The 26,520-nt window shown below is 40.6% G+C and overlaps 1 protein-coding gene across 1 annotated transcript in view; it reads left to right on the top strand.

The window, feature by feature from the left end:
• Positions 1-26,520, top strand: part of Cpvl (carboxypeptidase vitellogenic like) — a 209,638-nt gene that overhangs the window by 124,247 nt on the left and 58,871 nt on the right. The window contains exons 8-11 of the mRNA XM_004652772.2: positions 10,190-10,312; positions 10,750-10,881; positions 15,021-15,119; positions 17,083-17,256. Of these exons, the coding sequence (XP_004652829.2) occupies positions 10,190-10,312; positions 10,750-10,881; positions 15,021-15,119; positions 17,083-17,256 (528 nt within the window). The remainder of the gene's footprint in view (positions 1-10,189; positions 10,313-10,749; positions 10,882-15,020; positions 15,120-17,082; positions 17,257-26,520) is intronic.

The raw sequence follows: 26,520 nt of genomic DNA, 5'->3' as shown, positions 1-26,520 counted from the left end.
ACCCATGTAAGCCAGACGTACAAGGTGGCGCATGCATCTGCAGTTCAACTATTTGTAGTGACAAGAGGCCCTGGTGAGCCCATTCCCTCTCTCTCTCTCTCTCTCATACACACACACACACACACACACACACACACACACACACAAATAAATAAAATAAATATTTAAAATATTCTATTTATTTATTTACAAGCAAGGGTGGGAAGAATATGAAGTGGGGGGGTGGGAATGAGCATGCCAGGGAATCTTAGTACTGCAAACAACTCAAGATGCTTGTGCCCCTTTGTGCATCTGGATTTGCATGAGTGCTGAAGAACTAAACCCAGGCCATCCGTCTTTGTGGACAAGTACTTTTAACCACTGACCCAGCTCTAGCCCAATGTTATATGCTTCTGAGCATCCCATCAGGAGCTACATCATGTCATTCATTTTTTCTGGTGATGATGCTGGACTTGATCACTTGGTCAAGGTGGTAGTATCTTTATCTTTTACCATAAAACATGCCTTCTTCAAGACCCAAGATCATGTAAACATCTGCTCCCCCAAGTCTGTCTCCCAGTACTTTTATATCCATTGATGATCCCTACTGGAATCTGTTCTTACTTGGGGGATATAAAAGAGTGATATTTCTAATGTGTTTCTCTACAGATATCTCCTGCCATTCTTCTGATGAGATTTCTCTATCACCTTTCTATATTTACTTATAAAGATGTTGTATGGATCTAAGCATCGCTATTACTGTTTGGTCTTCCAATATTTATCACTGTCCTAGTCTAATTCTGGCATTTGGGTATCATGCCCTTCCGAAAACCAGTAACTGGGATTAGAAGGATAGAATAAGACTGGGCAGCATGGTGCCTAAGGCCTACTCCAATGCCAGGAGAGGAGGAGTAATAATCATTCTAGGATCCACACTTTCTGAAGAGTGAGACCTCACTCTGGAAATGTGATCTCCAAAGGAAGATCCAGGTGATAATTGATGCCAGAGAAAGGGCTGGAAGGATAGTAGCAAGCAAATCCACAAATGTGCCCATTAAGGGGATGAAAGTGAAAAACAGTCTGCATTTTCAAGTGAATGACAAGAGAATGAGACCAAGACCTTCTTGAGCCTGCCTTCTTCTTCTTTTAAATGAATAGGATAGTTTGTTTAGCATACTATGCTGAAGGGTCTTTAGAAAGTACTCACTTGCCCAGTTTCAATTATCTAGTACCACCACCAGTAATTTCCTATGATTCCTTACCTTTTCACAATTATCAGAGGCAGGGAAATGAACCAGAAGCAATACTGCTGTCACTTGTCAGCAGTCCTGGAAGACACCAATTCTTCCTCTCTGACAGAGGAATGCCTGGTTAGTGTGCAAGTAATGAGGTCATGCTGTGAACCGTGATGTTGAATACTCAGCAAAGCTGTCTGGTCCTGGATGAAGAAATTGACTCTTCTGCTTGATTTCTGCCTGGTGGTTTTTTTATTTATTTATTATTTAAAAAATTTTTTTTTTTTTTTTACTTATTTATTTGAGGGCGACAGACATAGAGAGAAAGACAGATGGAGGGAGAGAGAGAGAATGGGCATGCCAGGGCTTCCAGCCACTGCAAATGAACTCCAGACGCGTGCGCCCCCTTGTGCATCTGGCTAACGTGGGACCTGGGGAACCGAGCCTCGAACCGGGGTCCTTAGGCTTCACAGGCAAGCGCTTAACTGCTAAGCCATCTCTCCAGCCCTGCCTGGTGGTTTTATACATGTACTTTCCAATGTATGCGGGACAGGGCATTTTTCTGTTTCCATTCTTTACTGCTAGGGTGAGTAATCTTAAAGAACCCTGTGCCTTCTAGGAGATGAGGGAAGGTGTAAAGGAGAGTGGGCAGGGCCTAGCATCGCATAGCATATCTCCTTCTAGAAGGAAAACACTAAATAATGACACCCTGATGGTCCATTGTTATTATGATGTTTTACTTCTCAAGTCTAGTGGTCTCTCATTTGTTTTCTGTGTTAAGGCCATGAGACAGAATGTAAAAGTAGAAGCAGTCCACAGTTTTGGACTAGGAGGCCTGAACTTCACTGGATGACTCCAGGAAACCTGTGAACCTCTCAGGGCCACTCTATCCACCTTGTGTGAGAGCAAAGCACAGCTGTGCTGCTTTGTTAGAAGTTCAGCTACAGTTGCCTGGCCTTACTCCTTACAGCATCTCGATATTTGTAGTTTTAACATGATTCCAATTTACCTTCCTTCTCTCTACCCCCTTCCCCAGATTGTCACAGATTTTTAAGAAAGGAAAATTCATTCTTTTCTAAACTATTTGCTCACATTCTTAGGACAGCTAAGAAAATGACACCAAGCTTACAAAATCATCCTTAAAGAATGCATACGCTCGTAAAGTTTCCTGTTCTTCAGTGGACATGCCCTTTGCCTCTGTGTGCTAACAATAGGGGTACCATTGGTGGGAGCATGGCTCAGTGGAAGAATGGGGGTACCCTGATGCATCAAGTGTCTGGAGCAGCTGCCAGAGCCTTGACTTTGGTGTAAGGGATTCTGGGGAAAAAAATAATAGTACTTACTGCATAGCATAGTTTTGTGTGTTTGATTGGATAAATCTCCTTAGCTATTTCACATAGTGTCGCCATGGCTGTGGAGCACACCCAGTACATCATGCCCATTATTCTCACTGGTACTGGAAAGCCGAGTTCATCTATTAAGGCTCCAAAATATATGGTCTAAGCACTTGGACCAGGGCTGAAGTGTTACTTGAACCTCTGTGTGGCCAATACTTGGATGTGGCATTGCCTTCTCTATTGTGTGAGTTATTTTGATACTCCTTTCTGTGTTGGGGGCGGTGGTGATGGGAAGGCAGGGATCTAATCCAGGGCCTCAAACATGTTAAGTAATCCTATCACTGAGCTACATACACAGCTGATGTCAGTTTTGAAAGAAATAACTTGTTTTGCGTAAAAGATGAAGGACGTTAGAAGTTGGTTGAATTGCTTTTATATGTGGCAAAATGTGTCAGGACCCACTCAAATCCCAGCACACAAGGCAGAGCAGAGAGCGCATGTGGGCCTGCTCTGGACTCTAGCTTAAAGAGAGAATCAGTTTGTCTCCTTCCTTCTTCTCTTCATTTCTGCCCAGAACACCAACTGGAATTAATTTTCTCTAAAGAGAGACAAATGTGTCTGTAAATCACCCTCCGCGAGGCATGCAAAAAAAAGTACTTCAAAAGAAACAAGTTGCATTTAATTCCCATAATTAACTTTCTTTCTAAGTGTTATGCTTTCCAAGCCAGTAACTATTACTTCTTGTTGCTGAGGCCCAGACACACTTCAGAGTCCTCTCCAGTATCCTCAGGGCCTCCTGGATGTTGAAGCAGAACAGCTCTCTCTGCAGGGCAGGCAGGTGACAGGGTGGTGGGACTGAACGCCCGCTGTTCTCTGAGAATGTGGGTGCATACCACTCCAGGCAGTGGGTGGCTGTGTCAATGGTGAGAAGTGCTTTCAAAATGGCAGAACGTATGATTAAAACTGGGCATCCTTTCCCCATAGCTGAAGGGGGCAGACTTACTATCATTGCTTATTTGAGTACCAAATGCAGGCAGAAGTTTGAAGCTACGTATATGCTAGTACGTTTTTTTTTGGTTGTTTGTTTGTTTGTTTTTATGTTTATTTATTTATTTATTTATTTGAGAGCAACAGACACAGAGAGAAAGACAGATAGAGGGAGAAAGAGAGAATGGGCGCGCCAGGGCTCCCAGCCTCTGCAAACGAACTCCAGATGCATGCGCCCCCTTGTGCATCTGGCTAACGTGGGACCTGGGGAACCGAGCCTCGAACCGGGGTCCATAGGCTTCACAGGCGAGCCCTTAACCGCTAAGCCATCTCTCCAGCCCTGCTAGTACGTTTAAGAGGACACTCCATCTTCACCTGCATGGGTGAAGTCCTAGTGGGAGCATGGTGGCTCACAACTTCATTGAAATCATCATGGTCCATTGTTTGTTTAATGCTTTCATGCAATACTAAGCAGGATGCTAACGAGTGTTATAGAATGGCTTCACATGAGGTTGTTGTTAGAATTTTAAAAAGATGGTATTTCTCCTCAGACATCTTTCATTGCCTTTTTATTGCCTTCTCCGAATCACGGTGGCCTCTCCTTTCTATCATCCCTTGCCCAGCTTCCCACTCTCCTTGACTTTATGGTGCACGTCTTCCATCCCTGTTAGAATTGTTCTTTTTCTGATCCCCGATCCTGACTCACCAGCTTGCTGTCCACTGAAAAGGTTCAGATAAATTATGCCCAATTTGGGTTGTTTTCAACACATTTGTATTTGAATAGACAACAGTGGCCACTCATGGAAAGATGTAATTGGTGACTTACAAGCACAGACATGCAAGTAGTGGGGTGATATTTAAGGTGGAATGACAGAACTATGCTACCAGGGGGTCAATGATGATTCTGTGTGGCCACCATCATTACCTTGTTACCCCAGGTTTGGGATTACAGAGCTGAACACTAGAAAGTAGTTGAAGACCCCGTTCCACAGGTCTTGTTTGGAGATCTCATATGAGAGCATTTGTTCAGAAGGGATCATTTCCTTTTATCTTCTTAGCCACTTCTTAAGTATCCTTATCATAAAGATGAGGTGACAGAGGTCTACCTTACCAAGGTAATCCAGCCAGAAAGTGGAGGGGCCAGAGCTGGAACCTACATGGAGGGATTTCAGAACTAAATATTGGCATGCAGATATTAGCTGTGGGGTACAGTTGTGCCTGGATATGGGCTGTCTGGAACTGGGCCTTCTTGAAGGCCTAGTGTCTCCAGGACCTCCCTCTCTCTGCACAACAACCCTCTTTTGAGAAGGAGTCTGATATATTCTGTTCATATTTCCTGCAGATCTCTGAGGTTATAACCTTCTGGAAACAGAAGAGAAGCTCCTTAGCTCTTTAAATGTCTGTCTTTCTAGGCAAGACTCAGTTTTAATCACAAAGACTTGGCTTTGATCATAAAGTTTTATAGAGTAAATGGAAGTTTCAAATGATATAAAGACTTGAAGTCCTTGGAATGCAATTACTTCTCAAAGCTTGGAACTTGCTGACTTTTATGAGATAGCATTCAAGCTGTTTAACTCTTGAGCCTCTGACAAATGTCTATTTTCAGTTATGTCCCTCTGTACTTGCCAATATTTTCTTTTAGAATTGAAAAAGGATTTGTGCCTATTTGGTGAGTTTAATATTATAAAATTTGAAGTTTAAGTGGCAACCTAAAGAACTGAACACAGGCATATGGAAGTGTTTGCAAGTTGGGCCTCCGGCTTTTGGAGAATATATCCAAATATATATTTACTGATTCTCAAGTTGCATGGAGGAGAAGCTATGTAAATAGACACAGGTCATGATAAGCTTTGTCTGAAGTAAACTAGCATGGAGTCATCTATATAACCTGATGAGAGGAGAGATCTGGGGTGGGGGCAGGAAAGGCTAAGGTAAATCAATTTTGCAGCTTTAAACCTTCTGAACTCCATCTACAGTGAGCAAACACAAGGGCTTAGTTTGTTGACAGTGGCCTAGAGTATTCATACTTTTTATTTACAAGTCAAATTAACTGGACTCTCCATCTTAAACAAAGGAGTTTATTCATCTGGTTGGATTACCTGGCTTTAAGCCGCGCTTCTCCTGTTGCCATTGAGGTCATAATATTGGAGGGGGATGCATCTTTTACCACTATGCCTATCACTAATGGATTTTTTAAAGAAGCATCTATTAGTACTAAAATATAATATACATCCTTTGGAAGCTGGCACTTAACTTATCCATTTATGTGACTATAAGTTGGCTTTAGATCAAAAACAGTCTTGCTCTGTCTTCTTGCCTGTATACTTTGTAGTTTCTTTTTAAGCTCATATTCTAGAGAAAGAGATGCTTTGATAATATCATATTCTTGTTAAAAGCCTGCTTGTTAATTTCATGACTATGGTTTCAAAATTCGATGACACATAGTCTTGAAATGTCTAGGAAATTGTAGAGATTACCACATCACTGAAGGTCCAGCCTTCTTCCTTCATTAATTTTCCCAACTGACTATTTGAAGGCCACATTTCTGTCCTCAGAGAATATAATGGGGATGAATAAAGTGAAATCCTTCCTCCCCCAAGCTAGGTGAAATGAGAGCCTTCTCCCTAAAGCTAGGTGAAGCCAGGGTTGTACTGGCCTCATCCTTGGCTGCTTGCTTAGGGGGAGGGGCTATTCCATTAGACTTAGGTGTTTTGCCAACGTTTTTGACTTTTTTTGTGTTTATATGTATGTAATTCTGTTCATGGTACTGATATTTTCTTGTCTTGGTCTGTTACCATAAGAAACAATAATTCTCCAAGTGCAGAAAGACTTGAACATTAAGGCTTGTGAAACTATTTACAAAATGGCAATCGACCTTGTTTTTCCTTCTGATGATAGAGAGTCCTAGCCAGCCCTGGCATGAATTCTTCAAAATGGCATCTTGCCAGCTGAGTAGTAGAAGAATGGGTCACAAGGGTCAGGATGACTCAGGCCCCTCAGGGTACCACTGCTCGTGTTGACAAGCCCCTGCTCCTCCTACCCAGGCAGAGCTTAGAACCAAGCCTACCTGTGAATGGAGAAATGGTGCCCAGGTTGAGTGTTCTTCATCTGGAAAACTATTGCTTAGTTTCACCAACATAACTCTGCATGAAATATATAACTAGAAGCAAGGCAGCATTACTATAAGTGCATCTATTTTTTCTGCTAAACTTCAATAAGAAACGAAGTCATCTGAGAGCAGCTTAAACAATATTAACTATGAACATATGTGAAATTTCTGCAGAGAGACATTGTTTTCATTATCATGTTATTCTCTGACTCCCCATCCCCTTCTGGAGAAGCTTGAATTAGATATGAAATGTATATGAAATTTTTATCCTTTTCTTGAATGTAACTGGGTGGCAAGGCTACAGTAAGTCAGCTATGAATGTTGTTGAAACATGTATGAAGAGATTCAGATGTTATACACAATTACAAGTTTATTTAAGTCTCATTTCATTGTACTTTTACACATCTGGATAATTAAGCAAGCATTACATTCTCTGTAGACTATTTTTACAAGTACAATGTGCTCCTCACGTGATCTCCATGAGGCTGCTCCAGACATCATTGAAATGCTCACAGAGACTGCAGACCAGGAATTGGGGCTAAATGCAGCTATAATGCTAAGGCCTTTTTCTCATGGGCAAAATAAAAGATTAGAGCTGAAGTCTGAGATTCTTCTGATGTAGGAGGAAAATTACAGCATTATGGCTTCTTTGAGCTCCAGCAAATACAGCACATACATGCAAAAATCCCTCGTCCTTCTTGCTGGAGATGAGTGTACATAAGTTCACCATGGGAAAACGTGAACGAAACAAGAGCAGTGCTAGAATTGGCAAATCAATGCTCCTTTAAATATTAGAAACTAGCAAGGATAGATTTAAATCCAGATGTGGTAATTACTAACCCTGTTTGCATTGTCATGTAAAAAATACATGCTTATTTGGCTGAGTTCCTTATTTGAAGGTCACTGCCAAATTCTAAACTAATATGTGTCAGTTTCTTGCACACTTTTCCTCTTTCTTTTTAAAATTGCTTTGATGTTACAGTGAGTTTTCATGAGGCCAAGATCTGATTTGATGGAACATGTTAGTGTTAATTCACAGACTCCAGGGGCTTCATTGACCAGCTGTAGCTCACACTGGTAAGCATACTGGAGAGGTCAGAGAAGTAGGTCTGAGGCTCTAGTGTGGCTGCTGCTATCATCATTATGGGCATAAGACAAAAGCAAAGAAGTAGGAGTTCTTAAGTGTGGGATCAAAGTAGTAAGCGAGAGAGGCCGAGTAGTTTATTGTTAATTCTATGCTAAGAAGAGACACAGATAAATCACCCCTCAAGTGTGAACTTCTACTCAAGTTAAAATGCATATGAAAAGGAGAGAAGCTAGAGAAAACAAAGCATTATCTGGTTGTCTTCCAAAGCATTTGTAATTGTTAGATAATTATGAACTTAAGAAATAAATGATTCAAGAATCCAAGGTCTGATTCTGCAAACAAAAAGAAATACATCTCAACAAAGAGTATCAAAATAATAGAAATCTCATTATAATGTTTCCATATCTGTTTTCCATAAAATAATCCTGTAATTGTCTACTGTGTGACAGCCTGAGTCACTCAACCAATGGAATGATTAATGAAAAAGGCAATGAAGGATTTGTCATGCTGACACAAGGCAAGGAAGTGTGTGATAGTCATTAGGAACAAGAGAAGGAAATAAGCATCCTTACCATTCTATTAGCAGATGTGGGCTGAATATTAAATGATATGGTTTTGGAATTGATTATAGAATTGCCTATCTCACTGTCTTGTTTTCTTGAGTTGTCAGCATAACCAACATGGAATGTATAAAAATAAAACTGGGTTCTGCATGGGACTAGAGATCCAGTATGCATCCCAGGACCACTGGCTGCAATGCTGTTTTGATAGCAGAAATGAGAGTTGTAGAGGCAGCCACGCCTGGATAGACCTTCCGCTAGACATGGATCTAACATGCATAGCCCCTTGTTTTCATCATTGCAAAATCCAGGGAACTAATGTTTACTGGAAACTGGCTTATATGAAGGTAGTTGAAATAACCTGCTTCATAGAAGATGCCCCAAAATTGAATGGGTGTTAATGTATAGGATGCTTCTTAATTTCTTCCCTGGTTATATCCTACATGTGCATGGCGGTCACAAGGTAAAGTACCATACAACTGGTTGTTTTATGTCAAATTTCCATCACTATCTACCTAACAATTTAAGAACTTACCCTTCCAGCTCAGAAAAAGTTAAGACATGTTTATTACCCAGCCTAGCAATAAGACAACCTGAAGGAGATCATTCATGAGTGACACACTGTTTAGCACTGATACCAGTTTCCATGGAGAAAAAGTATTTACAGGTAATATGAGATAGATTCTACATTTATTGAGTATGCTACATGTACCTGTTTGCATTGCACAGTGTGCACATCATGGGAATGCTAACTCATAATGTGGTACACTTGTTCTTTCAGCTTTGAGGCACAGATTCCATAATCTTCCTTCAGAAGCAACCTGACCTTCTTAAGGGCATGTTTTGTGCTTTCTTATTTGTATCTCATATAATGCCTTTGACAGTCATTGTTGACTAGATTATAACATATCTTTACCAGTGAAATGATTATGCAAATGAATATGCTTTTTTGGTCATCTTACAAAAATTTTACTTGGTAAATGTTCATTAATAAGAAAGTACAGCAGAGTTATATAACAAAACAAATCTTTATATTTCCACAAGGAAGCTCATCATGAGTATGAATCTTCAAAAGCTTTGATTCAACATTTTCACTTTACCTATGCAATGATTATTGCACACAAGGTTTGCATCAGTGAGGGCATCTTGTATAAGCTGTGTGGATTACATGCTTTTACTATTAAGTTGAAAGGAGTTTAGATTTTGGAGTAGCTTAGACAAGGAATGGTTCTAGCTCTGCCACTTAACCTGTGTAGGTGCTGTAGGCCTCTCTTGAAGTGGGAATAGTAGTGGTTATGGTGCGGATTACGAGTTGTCATAAATTACTAACATTGCAACCACAAACTCTGGAGAGCCGTGGGGATGTTGTAAAAGACCCTGAAAAGGGACCCTGTTCTACAAAAGGTTGGAAATTTTGTAGCCAATAAATATTATTTTTGTTTTTTTTCTTCTTTTTTCCATCAGTACTTGTTGATTGGAAAATTTGTATCATTATATAGATTTTTAAATCTTAGGTTTAGACTTGAGATTCTTTTCCCCCTTTAATAAAACTTTGAATGGAAGATTCTGATAGGAGAAGCCCAACAGGTGACAGCTGTGTCCAGTGGCCCACATCAACTAATTTTGGAACTAAGCACACTAGAACGTTTGATTATTACATGGCATTTATTTGTTTTCTACTTAACTTGTAATTTTTGTGGCACATGGGATTATATGGTATGAAAATGAAAGTGAGAAGTAGAGCTCTTTGTTGGTTTGAACTTTACATTGTGAGCCACAGAAACGGCCCTCAATCTCAGGTGGTAATATCACTGCTTTATTGTCAATTGCTTAAACACATAAAATTATATTGACCTCCATCTACAACTGCACATTTCAATGTCTTTCCTTCTCAGTCTTATGCAGGAAAATATGTGCCAGCCATTGCCCACTACATCCACTCCCTCAACCCTGTGAGAGAGTTCAAGATCCATCTGAAAGGAGTTGCCCTTGGAGATGCATATTCTGATCCTGAATCAGTTAGTGTTTTGATTTTTCTTTCCAATTTATCCCTCTTAACAGTATGGACAGTCCCCTCTTACCTCAGAGACATAACTTGATGGAGAAAGGACAATGCCAATGACTTCATGACTTATCTAATTCTTACCTAACCTTTCAATGTGGCAGCACAGTGTGTCAGCCTGCGTTGACTATCAGTGCAAGGGTATGCGTGTGTATGTTGCGTATTTCATTGTTTGTGTCTGTTGTTATGGCATGTGTTGTGTGCTGTTGTTATTGTATGTGTTGATGTTGTGTCTCTGTCTGTATTTTACAGGGTGTTTGTGTATAATTGTCTGACTTGGCTAATCTGAGCACAAAATGTATAATTAGGAAGTGTAACTTCATGAAGCAAAAGGCAATCCTGACCTCTTTTCCTTTGCTCTCTGGTATTTATGTGTGTCCCTTCTGTTCTCAGATTGTAGGGGGCTATGCAGCATTCCTGTACCAGATTGGCTTGTTGGATGAGAAGCAGAAAAAGTATTTCCAGCAGCAGTGCGATGAGTGCATAAAACACATCAAGAAGGAGAACTGGCTGAAGGCCTTTGAAGTGAGTTCTGGGGCCCTGGGTTGCCCTTGAGCAATTAAAACCATCTGAGAAGAGGAGGGTCCGGAGAAGCCCCCTGGTGCTTAGACTTTTGTGTGAGAGAAGTATCCCTTTGCTAAGATCAGGAGGCAAGATGGGCAGGTTCATAATGAGGGAAAGGACTGTCTGTGTTCTTCTGAATTTACTTTGGCTGTGTTTTAAACCTGAGATAATCTTGGCATGTTTATCTAACTGTGTCTCTCATTAACCATTCTGATTTCTTTAAATGCTGTGTAGGACCAAAAGGCATTCCCTAGCATATGGAAATCAGAAGAAAGGCAACCTGGGACATAGATGCCTAAGCGTCACCAGATGCTCTGAAGCACATAGGAGAGTTAGGGCCACAAGCAAGGCTTCAGCTGGAGAAGTGTGGCAGGGTGCCCATCACATACTCCCAAGTGCCAGAATCAAACATTACCAAGCATAGAAATCTGAAACGTATCAAGAGCCATTGATATTTTTGACTATTATTACATTGTTCTCCCCAAATTAAATACAAGAATCTGATAATATGGTTTCTGCCTTTACCTTTTTACTAGTTAAAGTGTAAGAATATACTTTAATACTGTGATATGAATTCAAAGGTCGTGTGTGAACAATCTTCCTTAGAGGCTTTTTGCTGCACACACCCTAGAATCATCCAAGTTATCCTGCTTGTCATGTTGGTAAGTGAGGCAAGGGCTGAATATTGAGGACCTCAATCTGTTTATTAGTCACACATACTGTAACAGTGTACCCACCTAATGCAATCATGGCTGTTAAGGTACTGGCCTGATATGAATGGTCTTCCATTTCGGATCACCCTCTTCTGCCCTAACAGGAGACATACAAAGTTGGAGAGAAGAGGGCAAATAAAATCCTCTCAGCATGACTGCCCTTGCCACCAATTCTGATGGCAGAAAGCCGTGCAGATGCATGGAGAGAGCGCAGTCCCAGCTATTGGGCAGGACACTGATGGACTCTCCTCTCTGCATCAGGACACCAGATGTGACTGCACAGGGTAGATTCAGAATGCCTTGTGCAGTTGCAAGCACAAAGGAAGCTGAATCTTATTGGAAACATATACGATTATGCTTCAAGCTGGCGATGACAGTACTTTCTCGATAGGTTTAGGCTGTCTGCTATGGTAATCAGAGAGAAGAGAAAGCAGGGACGCTTTAGAATTTAGAATTATACCAAGTTTCATGTGGCATGAGAACAATTTGCAAGTGAGATATTTGATACGGTTCTCAGGATGAGCACAGGGATTATGTGGAGTGCAGAGCAAGAACAATGGAGAGGCTCCAAAGTAGGAAGAAAGTAGAGATGTCTATGGCATGGTGTGCAACAGTCTTGCAAACATAGGCCCTAGTGAAACTGTTGAAAAGTCCATATATTTTATAGATTCACTGGTAACGAGACCATGACTTAGGAATCACTCCCAAACCACAGTCACTAAAAAAGAAAAAAATTAAAAGTAAAACCTCCAAAACCTTAAAAATGTGAAATGTCTTTTTGACTATTGGTCCAATATCTTGAGTGGTAGATGAAAGCCTTTGTTTACTATTTTTTTGGTGGGGTGTTCAAGGTACGGTCTCACTCTAGCCCAGGCTGACCTGGAATTCACTATGTAATCTCAGGGTGCCCTCGAACTCACAGTGATCCTCCTACCTCTGCCTCCTGAGTGCTGGGATTAAAAGCGTGTGCCACCATGCCTGGCTGTTTACTATCTTAATAAGTAACTCTGATCAAAATGTGTTTCAATGACTGCACTAAAAGACACTAAGAAATCTTGAAATTCAAGAGGATACAAATGCCAAGATCTCAGCCCATCTTATTCAGCCTATTTGATATTCTGATACATTTAAATAATCAAGTTAATTAAAGAGCAGTGTGGTGGTTTGATTCAGGTGTCCCCCATAAACTTAGGTATTCTGAATGCTATGTTGCCAGCTGATGGAGATTTGGGAATTAATGCCTCCTGGAGTGAGTGTATTGTTGAGGGCAGGCTTATGGGTGTTAGAGCCAGTTTCCCCATGCCAGTGTTTGGCACACTCTTCTATTGCTATTGTCCACCTCATGTTGGCGAGGAGGTGATATCTACCCTATGCTCATGCTATCATTTTCCCCTCCCATCTTGGAGCTTCCCCTCAAGTCTATAAGCCAAAACAAACCTTTTTTTTTTTTCCCACAAGCTGTTTTTGGTCAGGTATTTTCTGCAAGCAAAGCAAACCTGACTGCAACAAGCAAGTCACTCATGGCTGGAGAGAACTTTGGTTTCTGACTCTGGAAGCAATGTACTCTCAAAGGTTGAATTTACATTCCCAGTGGAATTTCCATAGATGAATTTCAGAAGTGGTGTGCACATTCAGGCTAACTGCTGGCCTATAGTGGTCCATGGGGTTGGCCATACTAGGAAAATAACCCACCTACCTGCTCTGAGTTACAAACCTATAGCTTTGGCTTGAAGCAAACTGACACTTCATTATGCAATGATGAAGGGTGACCATTCATCTGGATACAGCCCTAAGCCAAGATTCTCAATTTGCCTCAGAGAACTTTGGCTGGGTTTCTGCTCTTCTCACTCTTCAGCCAGGCTCTGTGTCTCTGCCCCATTATGAGGCCACAAAATGGCCAGAGGTGTTAAGAATGGGAAAGACACTGACTGCTAGGGACCCAGCATGTATATGCGGTTGAGGATATGGGCTGAGAGTCATGGCTAGGCTAGAATCTCACCAGTGCTATTATCAGTGGGTGCCCTAGGCAAGTCACTTCTATGTGCCTTGTTTTCCTTTCCAAAAATCAGGATAACAGTATCTTATTTTGTAAGAAACTAAATTCATACTTTACAATGTTAAAATGTGCTGGATTCATCTCATAAAAATCTGTCCCAAGAACTTCTTATGATGGAGTGTCATCCTCACTAAGCCCCACTGCCATGACCTCAGTCTTCTCTGCAACTGGTGTCTTATCACCACCTCTTATTCCAAGTCTGAGTGAGCTTGGCTGTCTCTTGGTGACTCTACGTTCCTGCAGTGGGGCTCATAGGCAGAGTAGATGTGTTGCTCATTTCACATGACTATCTCCTCCCAAAGTGAGAAGCTCCGTGCTCCACGGCCTCAGATGGTACTACTCCTCACTGTTCATGCCAATTACCTACCTCCCTGGAATCCATCCTCACGTTGTCGGACTAGTTTAGCTACTGCCTCCGTGTTACTCTCTCTTTGTACTTCCTGGTGACTCCACACAGGCTTGTAACCCTTCATCGCTCAGATTCTTCCCCTCTGGTTTTTCATTGATTTTGTTCTACTTCTTCATTGCTTATTACCATCACAAAAAAGCCATCAATCACATCACAACCTCAGGTTTAAACATTTTTCCTCTGACTACCGCCTTCCTCCTGTCCTTCTAGCTCTCTTGTGCTATTATGCCAACTCATGCAGTCCTACAGCTCCAGACTCTATCGACCTGTTCGCCTCCCCAGCTCTTCATGATTTCGAACTCTCCAAGTTATCATGTCTCCAATCACCCAAGTTAAACCCAAAGTCATGCATTCTCAGCCCCAAGCCCCACTAGTGCTTCCTCCAGCTCCCTTGACTAAGCCACAACCTGAGCTGCTTCTCCCTGTCTGCAAGTAGCCAGGGACCATGTGAAAGCAACCTCTCCCACAAGGCTGATATGGAGAGTTCTAGTTTTGTTAGTCTTCTTCCTGGAATGTTCTTTCCCTGATTGTATTTTTGAACTTCACCCCAACAGCTTATTAACTTGAATACTATCTTCCAAGGGAAAGTCCTCCTGTACTGTGTCCCCTCCACACAAGTATATGCACACATGTGCACGTGTGTGCATGCACACATGTACACACACAGCATCTTGACTTACGTTTTCCTTGTTCTCCAACATACCAGAGTGCTTCTCACTCTAATGACACATGTTGCCTCATGAAGTTTGTTTATTGTCTCCTCTAGATTACAGATTCCCTGAGGGAATGCATGTGCCTGTTGCCAATGTTCAGTGAATGAAACAATAAAGATTGAACAAGTTACTGAGTAAATGGAATGATAGCTGGTCTGCATTCTCCCCCACCCTGACATTGTCCTGTCCTCTCACTTTCTCTGGCCTAGATCCTGGATCAGCTGCTGGATGGAGATTTAACAAGTAACCCATCTTTCTTCCAGAATGTGACAGGATGTGCCAATTACTACAACCTTCTCCAGTGCATGGTAATGATGGCATCTTTAAAAACCTTAGTAATGTTTGTTTACAACTTTTGGGAAAACCAAATCTCCTCTGATTTGGGAAATAGCACACATAGCTGACTTTATGTGAGATGAATATTTACAAATAATCTGGCATGATTTATTCTTCTAACCTCTGGGATTTGTTTTTCACTGAGGTTGTGTATGCGATAATCTCACCATAAGAATGTGTCATATTCCATATAACAGAATGATGTTGGATTAATTCAATTTATCCCTTTGTAATGGGTCCAAGACTACAGTCCTGCATATCAGGCTATTAATGGGTGACTTTAAAATGCCACATTTCTTGTTCTGTACTTGAGATGGCTTGGGGAATTAACAGCAACCAAAGCCTTCATGAAAATATGTGCTTTGTCTTCCTTTTAGCTTGAGTCGTTCAGTACATTTAATGTTGCCCTCTGGAATATTCTTAAGGTATTCAAGGGCCAAAGTTGACATCTTTTTTAAATTTTTTTTGTTTTTATTTATTTATTTGAGAGCGACAGACAGAGAAAGAGGTAGAGACAGACAGAGAATAGGCGTGCCAGGGCTTCCAGCCACTGCAAACAAACTCCAGATGTGTGTGCTCCCTTGTACATCTGGCTAACGTGGGTCCTGGGGAATCAAGCCTTGAACCAGGGTCCTTAGGCTTCACAGGTAAGCGCTTAACCACTAAGCCATCTCTCCAGCCCCAAAGTTGACATCTTTTATGAAGAATTAATCAAATAACAGAAAAAGAAGCTATGTGGAGTTTGAATTTGTATAGTATTTGCTACTGCCCATGACAATGCATTGATTTTTTAAATTGCCTTATTTATGAGCCATCTGTAAATGAACTCTAAAATAAGTTTTGATTAGATTTCTAAACTTGTGGCTTTGGATTTATATTCTCTTAAGAATAAGACATGGAGGGAGACAGTTTTATTTGTTTGTTTGTTTGAGGTAGAGTTTCACTCTAGCCTAGGCTGACCTGACGTGGAATGCACTATGTAGACTCAGGGTGGCCTTGAGCTTACAGCAGTCCTCCTACTTCTGCCTACTGAACTCTGGGATGAAAGGCATGTGTCACCACGCCCAGTTTGAGGAACAAAAAATTTTAATACATTTTTTTTCCCTACAAAGTAATATATTAACAGCTGAAAATTGTTTATGAAGGACAAAACTGGTGAACACCAGGCTGAAATAGTATTTGTTCTTTTATAATGACATTTAAAAATTTTTGTTCTTAGGGAATAATTATTTTTATCATTTAATATTTTGTTTCTTTTGATATAATGATTGTTACATACTTTTAAGCAGTGTTATTTATTTATTTATTGAGAGGGAGGAAGAAAATTAGAGATCTATAGAGAGAGAATGAGGATGGGTGTGCCAGGCCCTCCAGCTGCTGCAAACAAACTCGAGTGCATGTACTACCTTGTACATTTGGCTTTCATGGGTCCTGAGGATTTGAACCTGGAACCTTTGGCTTTGCAGGCAAACACCTTAACTGCTAAGCCATTAAGCCATCTCTCCAGCCCCAACTGGTGTGTGTGTGTGTGTGTGTGTGTGTGTGTGTGTGTGTGTGTGTCATTAATGAACAACAGTACCATACCACTACTGGCTTCTGGAGATGCACTTGACCCAGAGCCACTGATGATTGATTTGAATAATCTCACTTTCTTCCTTTTCCCAACTTCACTGTGAGTGGCTTGGTTAATTAGAGTGCTGAATTGTAAATTATTCATTTTTGAGAATAAAAATCCAGGACCAGGAAATTAGATAAATTATCCTGATTTGGCCTCAGCAAAGGATTCTGTCCCCCTTATATGAGCTCAAGAGTTCTATGCTAACATTACAATAGTGAGGAAAAGTTACCAATGGTGGTAAATCTTGTTCCTCAGCTTTCTCAGCAGACCTTGCCTAACCTTGTCTCATGATACCTTCCTGTTTCACCTTCTCCCAGGAGCTGGAGGACCAAAGTTACTACGAGAAATTTTTGTCACTCCCAGAAGTAAGACAAGCCATCCATGTGGGAAACCAGAACTTCAGTGATGGTACTGATGTTGAGAAGTACTTGAGAGAAGATACCATGCAGTCAGCTAGGCCATGGCTCACTGAAATCATGAATAACTATAAGGTAAGGGAAGGAAGCCAAGAGCTGTCTGCTTTAGAGCTTTTCACATGTTCCGGAGCAGAGGGTACTTCCTTTCCTTCAACTCTACCTTATATTTCTACACACACACACACACACACACACACACACACAAAACTTCTTTTCTTGATTATCCCCTGTGTATTATAATTTCCCAGAACTACTCCCTCATCTTGCTCTCTGGTCCCCTAGTGCTGCTCTTCCTAGAGGTGGCCTGTGTGATAGTGTTAGAGGCCTCTGCCTGCCGAAGCTTCCTCCCTAGATCTTACAGAGACAGCAGTAGTGCCTGAGGCACTACTACCAGGCAGCCCGTAGTCTCTATAGCACCACTGTATGAGTCAGGCAAGGAGCTTTGCTGTCGATCGTAAAGCAGCTGCAACAGGGCGGCTGCTGAAGCCCACTGCTGCTTCAGAGATACAGCAGGCGTGGCCCTTCGGGCAGTGATTGTTGTTGGCTTGTCTGTTATTGATGGTAAACCTCAATGTGTAAGTAATGGAATCAGAACAACATTGTTTGGCTTAAGTCATTAGTATCCTTAAAGCTTTATTTATGTAAGGCTCAGAGCTAATTTGCCATAGAAAACAGTGTTCTTGTTCTATTCAGAAAGCATAGGTGTCTTTTATTTTTAGCATAAGACTTACAGCACCCTGTCTCTGATAGAATGAGGAATGCCTTTAGGATTGTCTGTAGTGATGTTTTCATGCAGTTTCTGTGCAAAGCAGTGAAACATAGTTGTCCTTTTGTATGACTCACAGGACACGCCCATTCAAGAGCAGACATATGAGTGGCAAATTAAAATATTGCGTGGATAGCTTCCTAAATAACAAAATGAACAACAATATAGTGGAATAGTTGAATTTCTGCATGATTAAATCGGGTCAAAATATTATCAGGAGTTTTCAGAATCAGCTAATAAGACGGCATTGTAGTGAGAAGTGTGTTCTTAAGACTCAAGTTACACATTTTGAGTTTGTGCTCACTGGCTTCATTCTTGTGACTGTGGTGTTGCATTCTCTATGCTTCAGTCTCTTTGTCTATAAGCTGGGAATAAAAGTTGAACTGCTAGGTGAGCTTTTGTAAGGTCTAAGAGAGATTATGTATGCAAATACCTAAAGCAGAACTGAGTAGATGGAAGACATTTATAAGTGTACCTATTACCAAGAAAGTTCAACAAGTCTTAGCAAAACAAAATTTGCTTGTTACACAAGAAACCCTGGAAATCACAAAAATAGGAAGGTTTCAGTTTCCTATCTAGCACATAGAAAGCATAGAAATTAGTGCAGTATTCTTATAATCAGAAGCTCTTCTCAAGTTTGTGAATAAAATAAGGGCACTAGGCAAGCCAATGCTCCCTTCCCAAACTGCAAAGCCAGGCATATAAATGTATTGAGAGAGATAGACACTACTAACTAGAACAGAAACTCAGGAGGAGGAACCTTGACAAAGGCAGGAAACCCATGCTATAATTTACGTAGTATCACTGATTCAATTTGGAGGAATATAGGAGAAAAAATCACTAGGAAGCCCAGTCATGGGGCCTCTACACTTTTGTGAATCTTACCTCCAAGAATACAAGCAGATTCTCACAATGAAAATGTCTTCATTCTAATGGCAGAAAGAGGGGAGAAGAGACATTTTGAAATATACCATCTTATTCTGCTTTTACCAATTTCTGCTATCTTGCAAGACTATTTTAGCAGTGCCTAACTTGTTTAAGTTTTATTAGAAACTACCAGTGCTACTCAACTTATGGTGGGACTATACCCCAACAAACCCATGGTAAATTCAAAATAATGAAGTCAACAATGTATTTAATACAATGTAGCAGACTTCATCTGCTTAGGCCAGACTGCCTTCAACATGCTCAGCAACATTAGCCTACAGTTGAAAGAAATCTTCTAGCACAATGCCTATTTATAATAAAGTTTTGAATACTTCATGTGCTTTATTGAAATCTTTTATTAGTTATGTACACAGTATATATAGTCATGTTGGTACCATCATTAGCCTCCTCCCTGTCCTCCCCCCTCCTGAGGGACCCTCCTTGTTGGGGAATATGGGTCATGCATTGTGGGGTTAGCCATCAGTTATGAGTAGGAGACAAAGTCTTTGTACATAATGACCCAACTTGTGGCTCTAACATTCCTTCTGCCCCTCTTCTGCAAATCTCCCTGTGGCATGTTAGGTTCATTTTAGGTCTGCTTCAGTGATGAGGTCTTGGGAGCCTTTTGTCTCTGTGTATTGGGTTTGATAGGAGTTGAGTGTTCTCTGTGTCTATCTCCTTCACCTTTGTGCTGGTACCAGGTTCACCAAGAAAGCAGCACTCCTGCTCATTTCCCCAATTACTCTTAGTTTCAGCCAAGTACCTTTTGAAGTGTGATGGGCTGGTTCTCCACTTAGGATCTGCATTTATCTGAAAAAGAGATGCAAATTCTCCCATGGAAAATGAAGTTAGCACAGGACAAATGGGATAGCTCTTATTTGTTTTTTAAGAGATAATTTCATAGGTTTAGGTCCTCTTGTAGACCATGATTGGTGGGAGCTTGATAATGGAGAGTGGACTCATTTTTGCATATGATTCTGACTTGTTTCCCAGCTCCAACTATGGGTTCCATTCCACTGAGCAGATCAGTTAGCCAAATCAAGAGCAGTTGGTTTCCTGCCATGGCTGTATGTTACTATTGGATTTGTGTGAGCATCACGACAGGTTGTTTGCTGCTGGGTAGCTTAGACCACAAGTTGCTTGGACAGATGTTGGTCATTTTCCCCCATTCACTCATGTAGCACCTTCTGGCACTAGATGAGTTAACTCTCTAGGGACTGACTCTTTTTCCAGATTCCAGCTAGGGCACACCATCATATGGTGTCTTCAGCAGCAGGGTCTTACCACCAACCTTTGGTGTGTCATCAAGTACTCTGACAGAATTTTGTCTTCTTTTGGGAAACCTTGTAGGTCTCTCTGATCAAGAGCTCATTGTGATGTTAGCCATAAGCTGGCACTGGAAGTTACAAGTCAGCAGCACGGAAAACAAGGAAGAAAATATAGGTAATAAAAAGAGATAGAGAGATGAGAGAGAGAAAGAAAGAAAGAGAGAAAGAGAGAGACAGGAGAAGATTAAAGTTAGTATTCATCATACCTTCTCCAGGGCCTTGTGATTAAAGTGTTCCCCTAGGGACCAGATGAAGGTTCAACCATTTAGCTACAAAATGTGAGGCACAAAAAACACAGTGACAAAAAGAAAATTCCACTGGAAAAAGAGTAAAACTTCGGTGCAGAACATTTACAAACAGTAGTATGTACCTAATGAGATTACCAAAGAAGAATAAAAATGAACAGAAGCCATTTGGAAGCAGTTGGTGACAGATAGTCTCAGTAAATTCACATCACACAGAATACTACAGACTTAAGAAGTTCAGAACATACTAGACAGAGTAAATGTAAATAAATGAGCTAAGCACCTAATATGCAAGATATCCTCAAACAAAACTAGAAAGAGGGCTGGAGAGGTGGCTTGGTGGTTAATTGCTTGCCTGTGAAGCCTAAGGACCCCGGTTCAAGGCTCAATTCCTCAGGACCCACGTTAGCCAGATGCACAAGGGGGCACACGTGTCTGGAGTTCATTTGCAGTGGCTGGAGGCCCTAGCACACCCATTCTCTCTCTCTATCTGCCTCTTTGTCTCTCTGTCTGTTACTCTCAAACAAATAAAAGTACCAAAAAAAAATAGAAAAAGGTTGTTGTTGGTAGGCCTGCCTTGTAAGAAATGTTAAAATAAGGTCTTCAAAGAGACAGACAATGTTAGGTCAGAAATTCAGGTATACATAGAGAAAGACCATCATATAATGAAGAAGTGAAAATTACATGATTATCTGTCTGGAAAATTCAAATGAAGCAGCATAAAGTTACAGGATATCAGGTAAATATACAAAGGCCAATCACATTTTTATATACCAGCAACAAGCAAGTAGAATTTAAAATCAAAACACAGTGATATCTTCATTAGCATATGCAAAAATGAAAACTTAGGTATAAAACTAATAAATTTTATGCAAAGCATTTATGAAGAAAGCTACAAAACTGGTGAAAGATTTCAAAGACAAGCTAGGTAGAAAGAGAAATTTCCCTGCTTATAAATAAGAGGACTCACAGTTGTCAAGATGTCAGCTCTTCCCAATTTCCCATAGGTCCAATCCAACTCCAATCAAATCTCTCAGCAATTTATATTTTAGTTGTAGATAAGTTGATTCTACTGTTTACGTGGAAAACTTAAAGATTTATTACAACACAGTATAGAAGATATATAAAATTGGGGGACTGCTAGTACCCAGTCTTAAAACTTACTATGGAAATACAATAATAAGGCTGTGTGGAACTGGCAAGATAATAGACAAATTGATAATGTAGAAATACCAGCACATAAATATAGTCAGCTCATTTTGACAAGTTAGCAAAGGGACGAAGGAACAACAATAGTTTTCAATAAATGATGTACAAACAGCCAGATAACCCCCTGTAGAAAACATAGCTGAATCCAGAGTACTATGTAGCAAATGAGGTTGTAATGCCTTCAACAAAGAAAAATAGGTCTATAATGAAAAACAGCACCAGAAAATTGACAGGCAGAATCCTATGAAATAGGAACAGAGTGGCCCTGAGGACCAATGTCCCAATATCTGCAGTTGATGACTATGGTGTTTATCTATTTAGAGCGTGGCTACTGTCCTAGAGTCTAGGACCAGGTCTGGGATGTGTGGAAGGTGAAACTCTTCTTTCCTATGTTAATCTCAGAACTAGAAGAATCATATATATATATATATATATATATATATATAGAGAGAGAGAGAGAGAGAGAGAGAGAGAGAGAGAGAGAGAGAGAGAGGGAGAGAGAGAGGGAGAGGGAGAGAGAGAGGGAACCTAGAGGAACATTAGTCTCTTGGATTTCTTCTAGATAAATTCAACAGAAATGTCAGTTCATGCATTAGCTATTTTTCAAGTTACTGTGACCGAAAACTTGAGTGCAAGCAGGAGCAAGGGTTTATTTTGGCTCATAGTTTCAGAGGGTCGGGTCATCATGGTTGGAGGGCATGCTGTGAGGAGTGGCTCTTAGCTAGGGTGGTGGGAATCTGTTTGGAGGAGGAAACAGAGGAAAACACTGTGCTCATCTGACTTTCTCCTTCCCCCTTTAAAAAATTCATTCTGGGATCCCAGTCCAGGGGATGGTACTATTCTTATTTAGGGTGGGTCTTCTTTCCTCATTTAATTTTAAATAATACAGAATGTGATTAATGCCATGGAGATAGTTAATTGGTTGGGTAGTAAGTGCTTGAACTGTTCAGTATGATAATATCCTATAAGCCTTTAAACCTGCTACAAAGAATTATTAAGGCAGTGTGGTGAAGGTAAATGCTTCCATCTACTCTCACAGAGAGTCCTACCAACTTTCCTCACTGACAGAGAATGCTTTCACAGTCTGCATGTCCAATGGTGAACATTTGATTTACCTTGTACCTCATATTCTGTGTTAGAAGTCAAGCCCTTGGAATTTAAAATTTCTCTTTCATTTTCTAATCTGTAGAATTCTATCTTATTGAGTAGACAAAAAAGCATTCTTAGGGCAGCTGTGGTACACATCTTGTTCACCACTCCATGTCCAGAGTTTAGCTCATGCCAGGCTCATGGTAGACAACTCAATAACCCTTAATGAATGGAAAAAGTATTGTCATGGAAACACAGGAAATGATAAAAGTCTTGACAGACAGCGGATGTCACTTAATACATTTTACTTCCTTTAATCGTCCCTTTTCCTGTCATCTTGAAACTTCACTTCTACTCCAGCTGTAGTTTTCATGGCTTCATGTACATTAGAAGCACTTGGGGGAGCTTAAAACTAAATTGGCCTAGACCCTGGTCCATTCCACTGAAGGTGCTGACCGAGTGCAGAGTACTTTGCAATATGTATGAATAGAAGTAAGGAAATAAAGAACACGAGCTATCTTCATAATAAATTATTCTACATACAAATAATATACCACCTTAATCACCATTGATTATATTTCCTGTATGGAATTCCTTTTCTAGCAGTATTTAAAATAAAATATGCTCTCATATGTTAGTTGTAAGATTTAAAAAATAATACAACTGGCAGTGGGTGAGTGGGCCAGCTCTGAAATCATAATACCATAAGAGGTATTGGCTTTAATGCCTGGTTCTTTGGTCCTTCTGATAAAGCATTGTCATTGTTCTTATTTTCCTTAAAGATTCTAAAAATGTTTTCACCTTCTTTTTGTGTGGCTGGTGTTCTTACCTTCCTAGAAAGTATGTGGTCTGTATTTTCCAGACTGTGGGCCTTGTGTGTACATGTGTGTATTGGTCATTTCCTGTGTGAAATCATTTTGACTAATAAGAGTTAAACGTTATAAGCCACTGGCACCCAAAGCCATGTATTAGCTTCGGATTTAAGCTTGCCCCTCTTGCTAAGTCATGTGAACACATACTGTGGTTTCAGAAAGTACCATCTCTAAATACTGGCTCTTACCAACACGTGCTTGTGGTCTTAAAAGTTAAGTGGCCCCAGGGGGGGGGGGGGAGGGTAGGGCTTACTATGGTGTGTTTAGAAGTTCATCGAGTCAGGAAATTGTAAATATAAAGTTACATTTCCATGTCACTTATCATTCTACAGCTCATTAAATTCCCCTAATTGCATTTTCAGAATTCAAAGTCTTAATGTTCCTCAGCTTCACTACCAGACTGAAATCATAACACCCAGGTCATTACAGTGTTATTTACTTATGCTAGGCTCTGAAAGGATCTTCGTTTAGGATGGGGTAGTTCCTGATTAATGGATGCGACTTAGAAGTTTGAAAGGTAAATCTTTCTAGTTTAACTCATTTTCCCAGCTATTCTAGTTGCCTGTGGCATTTTCCTTAAGAATATTTTCTGATGGCAAAATGGTAATTGTGCCAGGGGACAAGAAACTAGATTTGATGAGTGGTTAGCATATCAAGAAAACATTCACGTTTAAATAAGCCTAGTTCTTCAAGTGTTTTTTGGACCCAAGCTTGCATCTTGCCATAATGGATAAAATTATGACTTTGTTTACCCTCTGCTTATGAGATCACTTTCTTCTGGGTGCTTTGAAGATAGGGAAGGCAGTGGTCCTACTGATCCTGAGAAAGCACCTGGGAGGAGAAAGTGGCTCCAGTGAAGCATGGCTAAGGAGAAGGAAGCTCACCTAGGACATTCGTTTCATGGAATCACAGCCTGGAGACAAGCAATAGCCTCTCTCAGGCAAACAGTCACAGTGTGCTTCCAGAAGTCAGTTCCCCCTGCAGGCTCCTCCAGGTCCTTTTATGATGCTGATTATAACCCAAGTGCAAGATTGGAGTAAGTTATTTCCATGAGGCATTCTTCTCTCAAGCTTATCACTTAAAAAAATCTTTAACCATCCTAATAAATAGACTACCCATACCTGTACATTATGAAATGAAATTTAATTTCATATGTACATGCCATATCTCCCTGTTCATTCATTAACTTTAAGTTGGATAAAATGTATGAAAATTATGAGGACATGCGAATTTTTATTTTCTCTTATTTCATGAAGCTATTCATTTTGCTTTAGGTTGCTTTTCCTGGTGAATACATCATCATTTTGCAAGAACTTTGTATTGTCAGTTAAATGAATCATATACTCAAAACATTAGAAAGTATGTTGTGATTTGGGGTAACAAGAAAAGTAGGAATTAAATCTGGGAGCACCTAAGTATTGCAGGGTAAGGCAGTTTGAAGAGAAAGATAATAAACTATAGCATAATTTGTTTGCAGATTCCAGGGAACTAACAATCAGTGAAATAAGACATGTGTACTCACATCAAGGTTCTGTGAAAGCTGATTGACTGCTGCAAACACTCTCAGTGCATCAGTTAACTTTACTTTGCAAAGATTATGTGGTAAAGGTTGGAGGAATATTCCTTTATGGAAATGCTTAGTAGTAATTACAATGCAGTATTTGTTACCACATTGTGAAGCTAGCTAATTTTTATCCATGTCAAGCATAGTAGGAGAAGATGAAAAACAATGAGACTGATGTTCTAAAGGACTAGATCACTGGGTGGAGTTCAGTGATCTTCAAAGCAGTGCATGTCTACCACCGGCCAGTGAGATGTATGGGGATATGGTTCAACTTTAAATTTTAAGGAAGCAATGAGCCTCAGTCAGGTGTAATTTCTTGACTGGGCCTGGGGCGTTCACTCTCTAGTCATCATCATCACCAACATCATCACCGCCATCATCACCGCCATCATCGCTGGGTCCCTCGGCTACTCAGTCTAACTTTTGGCCCAGTGCTCTTTCTGTGACTGTTTCTTCCATCAGAGAATGGATAGTTTAATGCATTGGCAGTTGGCTCTAGTCTATTAATCAAAAAGAGAAAATAACTCCCCATCCATCCCAGGAGGATTTGCCCTGTTTACCTGGTGGAATTTGTCCAAGCTCACCCCTGCCATGAGTCATTCTGCTATTCACTGCTGTTACTGCTCCCAAGCCTGGTCACTGGAGAGCAGTCAGCATGCAGCAGAACTCCCTTGTGACTGAATAAAAGCTGAACCTCCAGCCCTGGGGAGTTGGCCCCACTCTTCCTGTCCCTCCTCTTCACAGACTCTTATCACTCTGTATGCTCACTTTGTTCCTGCAGCCTCCTATTCAGTCCCGTATTGGTTGCAATGATTTGTAGTATCTTTTTAAGCCTGTTTGACCTTTTCTGGAAAGAAAAGGGGTAAAGATGCTTTATTCTCCAAACAGGGAGGAGTTGTGCCTTTAGAAGAAAGAAAATCACCAAAAACCTAATTGAAGCTAATGGACTCTCTTTATGAATAGAGCCATTGAGAGTATGAGGTGGAGAATCTTGCACCTGAATACCAGGTTTTCCTGTATAGATAAAAACACAAAGAGCACAGGCATCTCTCTCTCTCTCTCTCTCTCTCTCTCTCTCTCTCTCTCTCTCTCTATCTCTCCCCTTGTTAAAGAAAAGTCAGCTATAAAACTAAGTACCTCCTTTTTTAATGAGGTTAATATGGATGGAAACTTTTTGGTAACTTCACTATCTACCTACGTAGAGTTTGGGGCCTCATCACAGCAGATGGAAATTGAACTATGGAAGTAGCTTTCCTGGCTCATTGGATGAAGGCCCACTTACTTTCCTCCCATTTCCAGAGCACTCCCAGAGAACTAGCATCTTCTCAAGCTGAAAGAC

This window comes from Jaculus jaculus, chromosome 16, assembly GCF_020740685.1.
Source record: "Jaculus jaculus isolate mJacJac1 chromosome 16, mJacJac1.mat.Y.cur, whole genome shotgun sequence".
In the NCBI taxonomy this organism is placed as follows: domain Eukaryota; kingdom Metazoa; phylum Chordata; class Mammalia; order Rodentia; family Dipodidae; genus Jaculus; species Jaculus jaculus.
The sequence above is the reverse complement of the archived record's forward strand: the minus strand, read 5'-3'. Positions and strand labels throughout refer to the sequence as shown.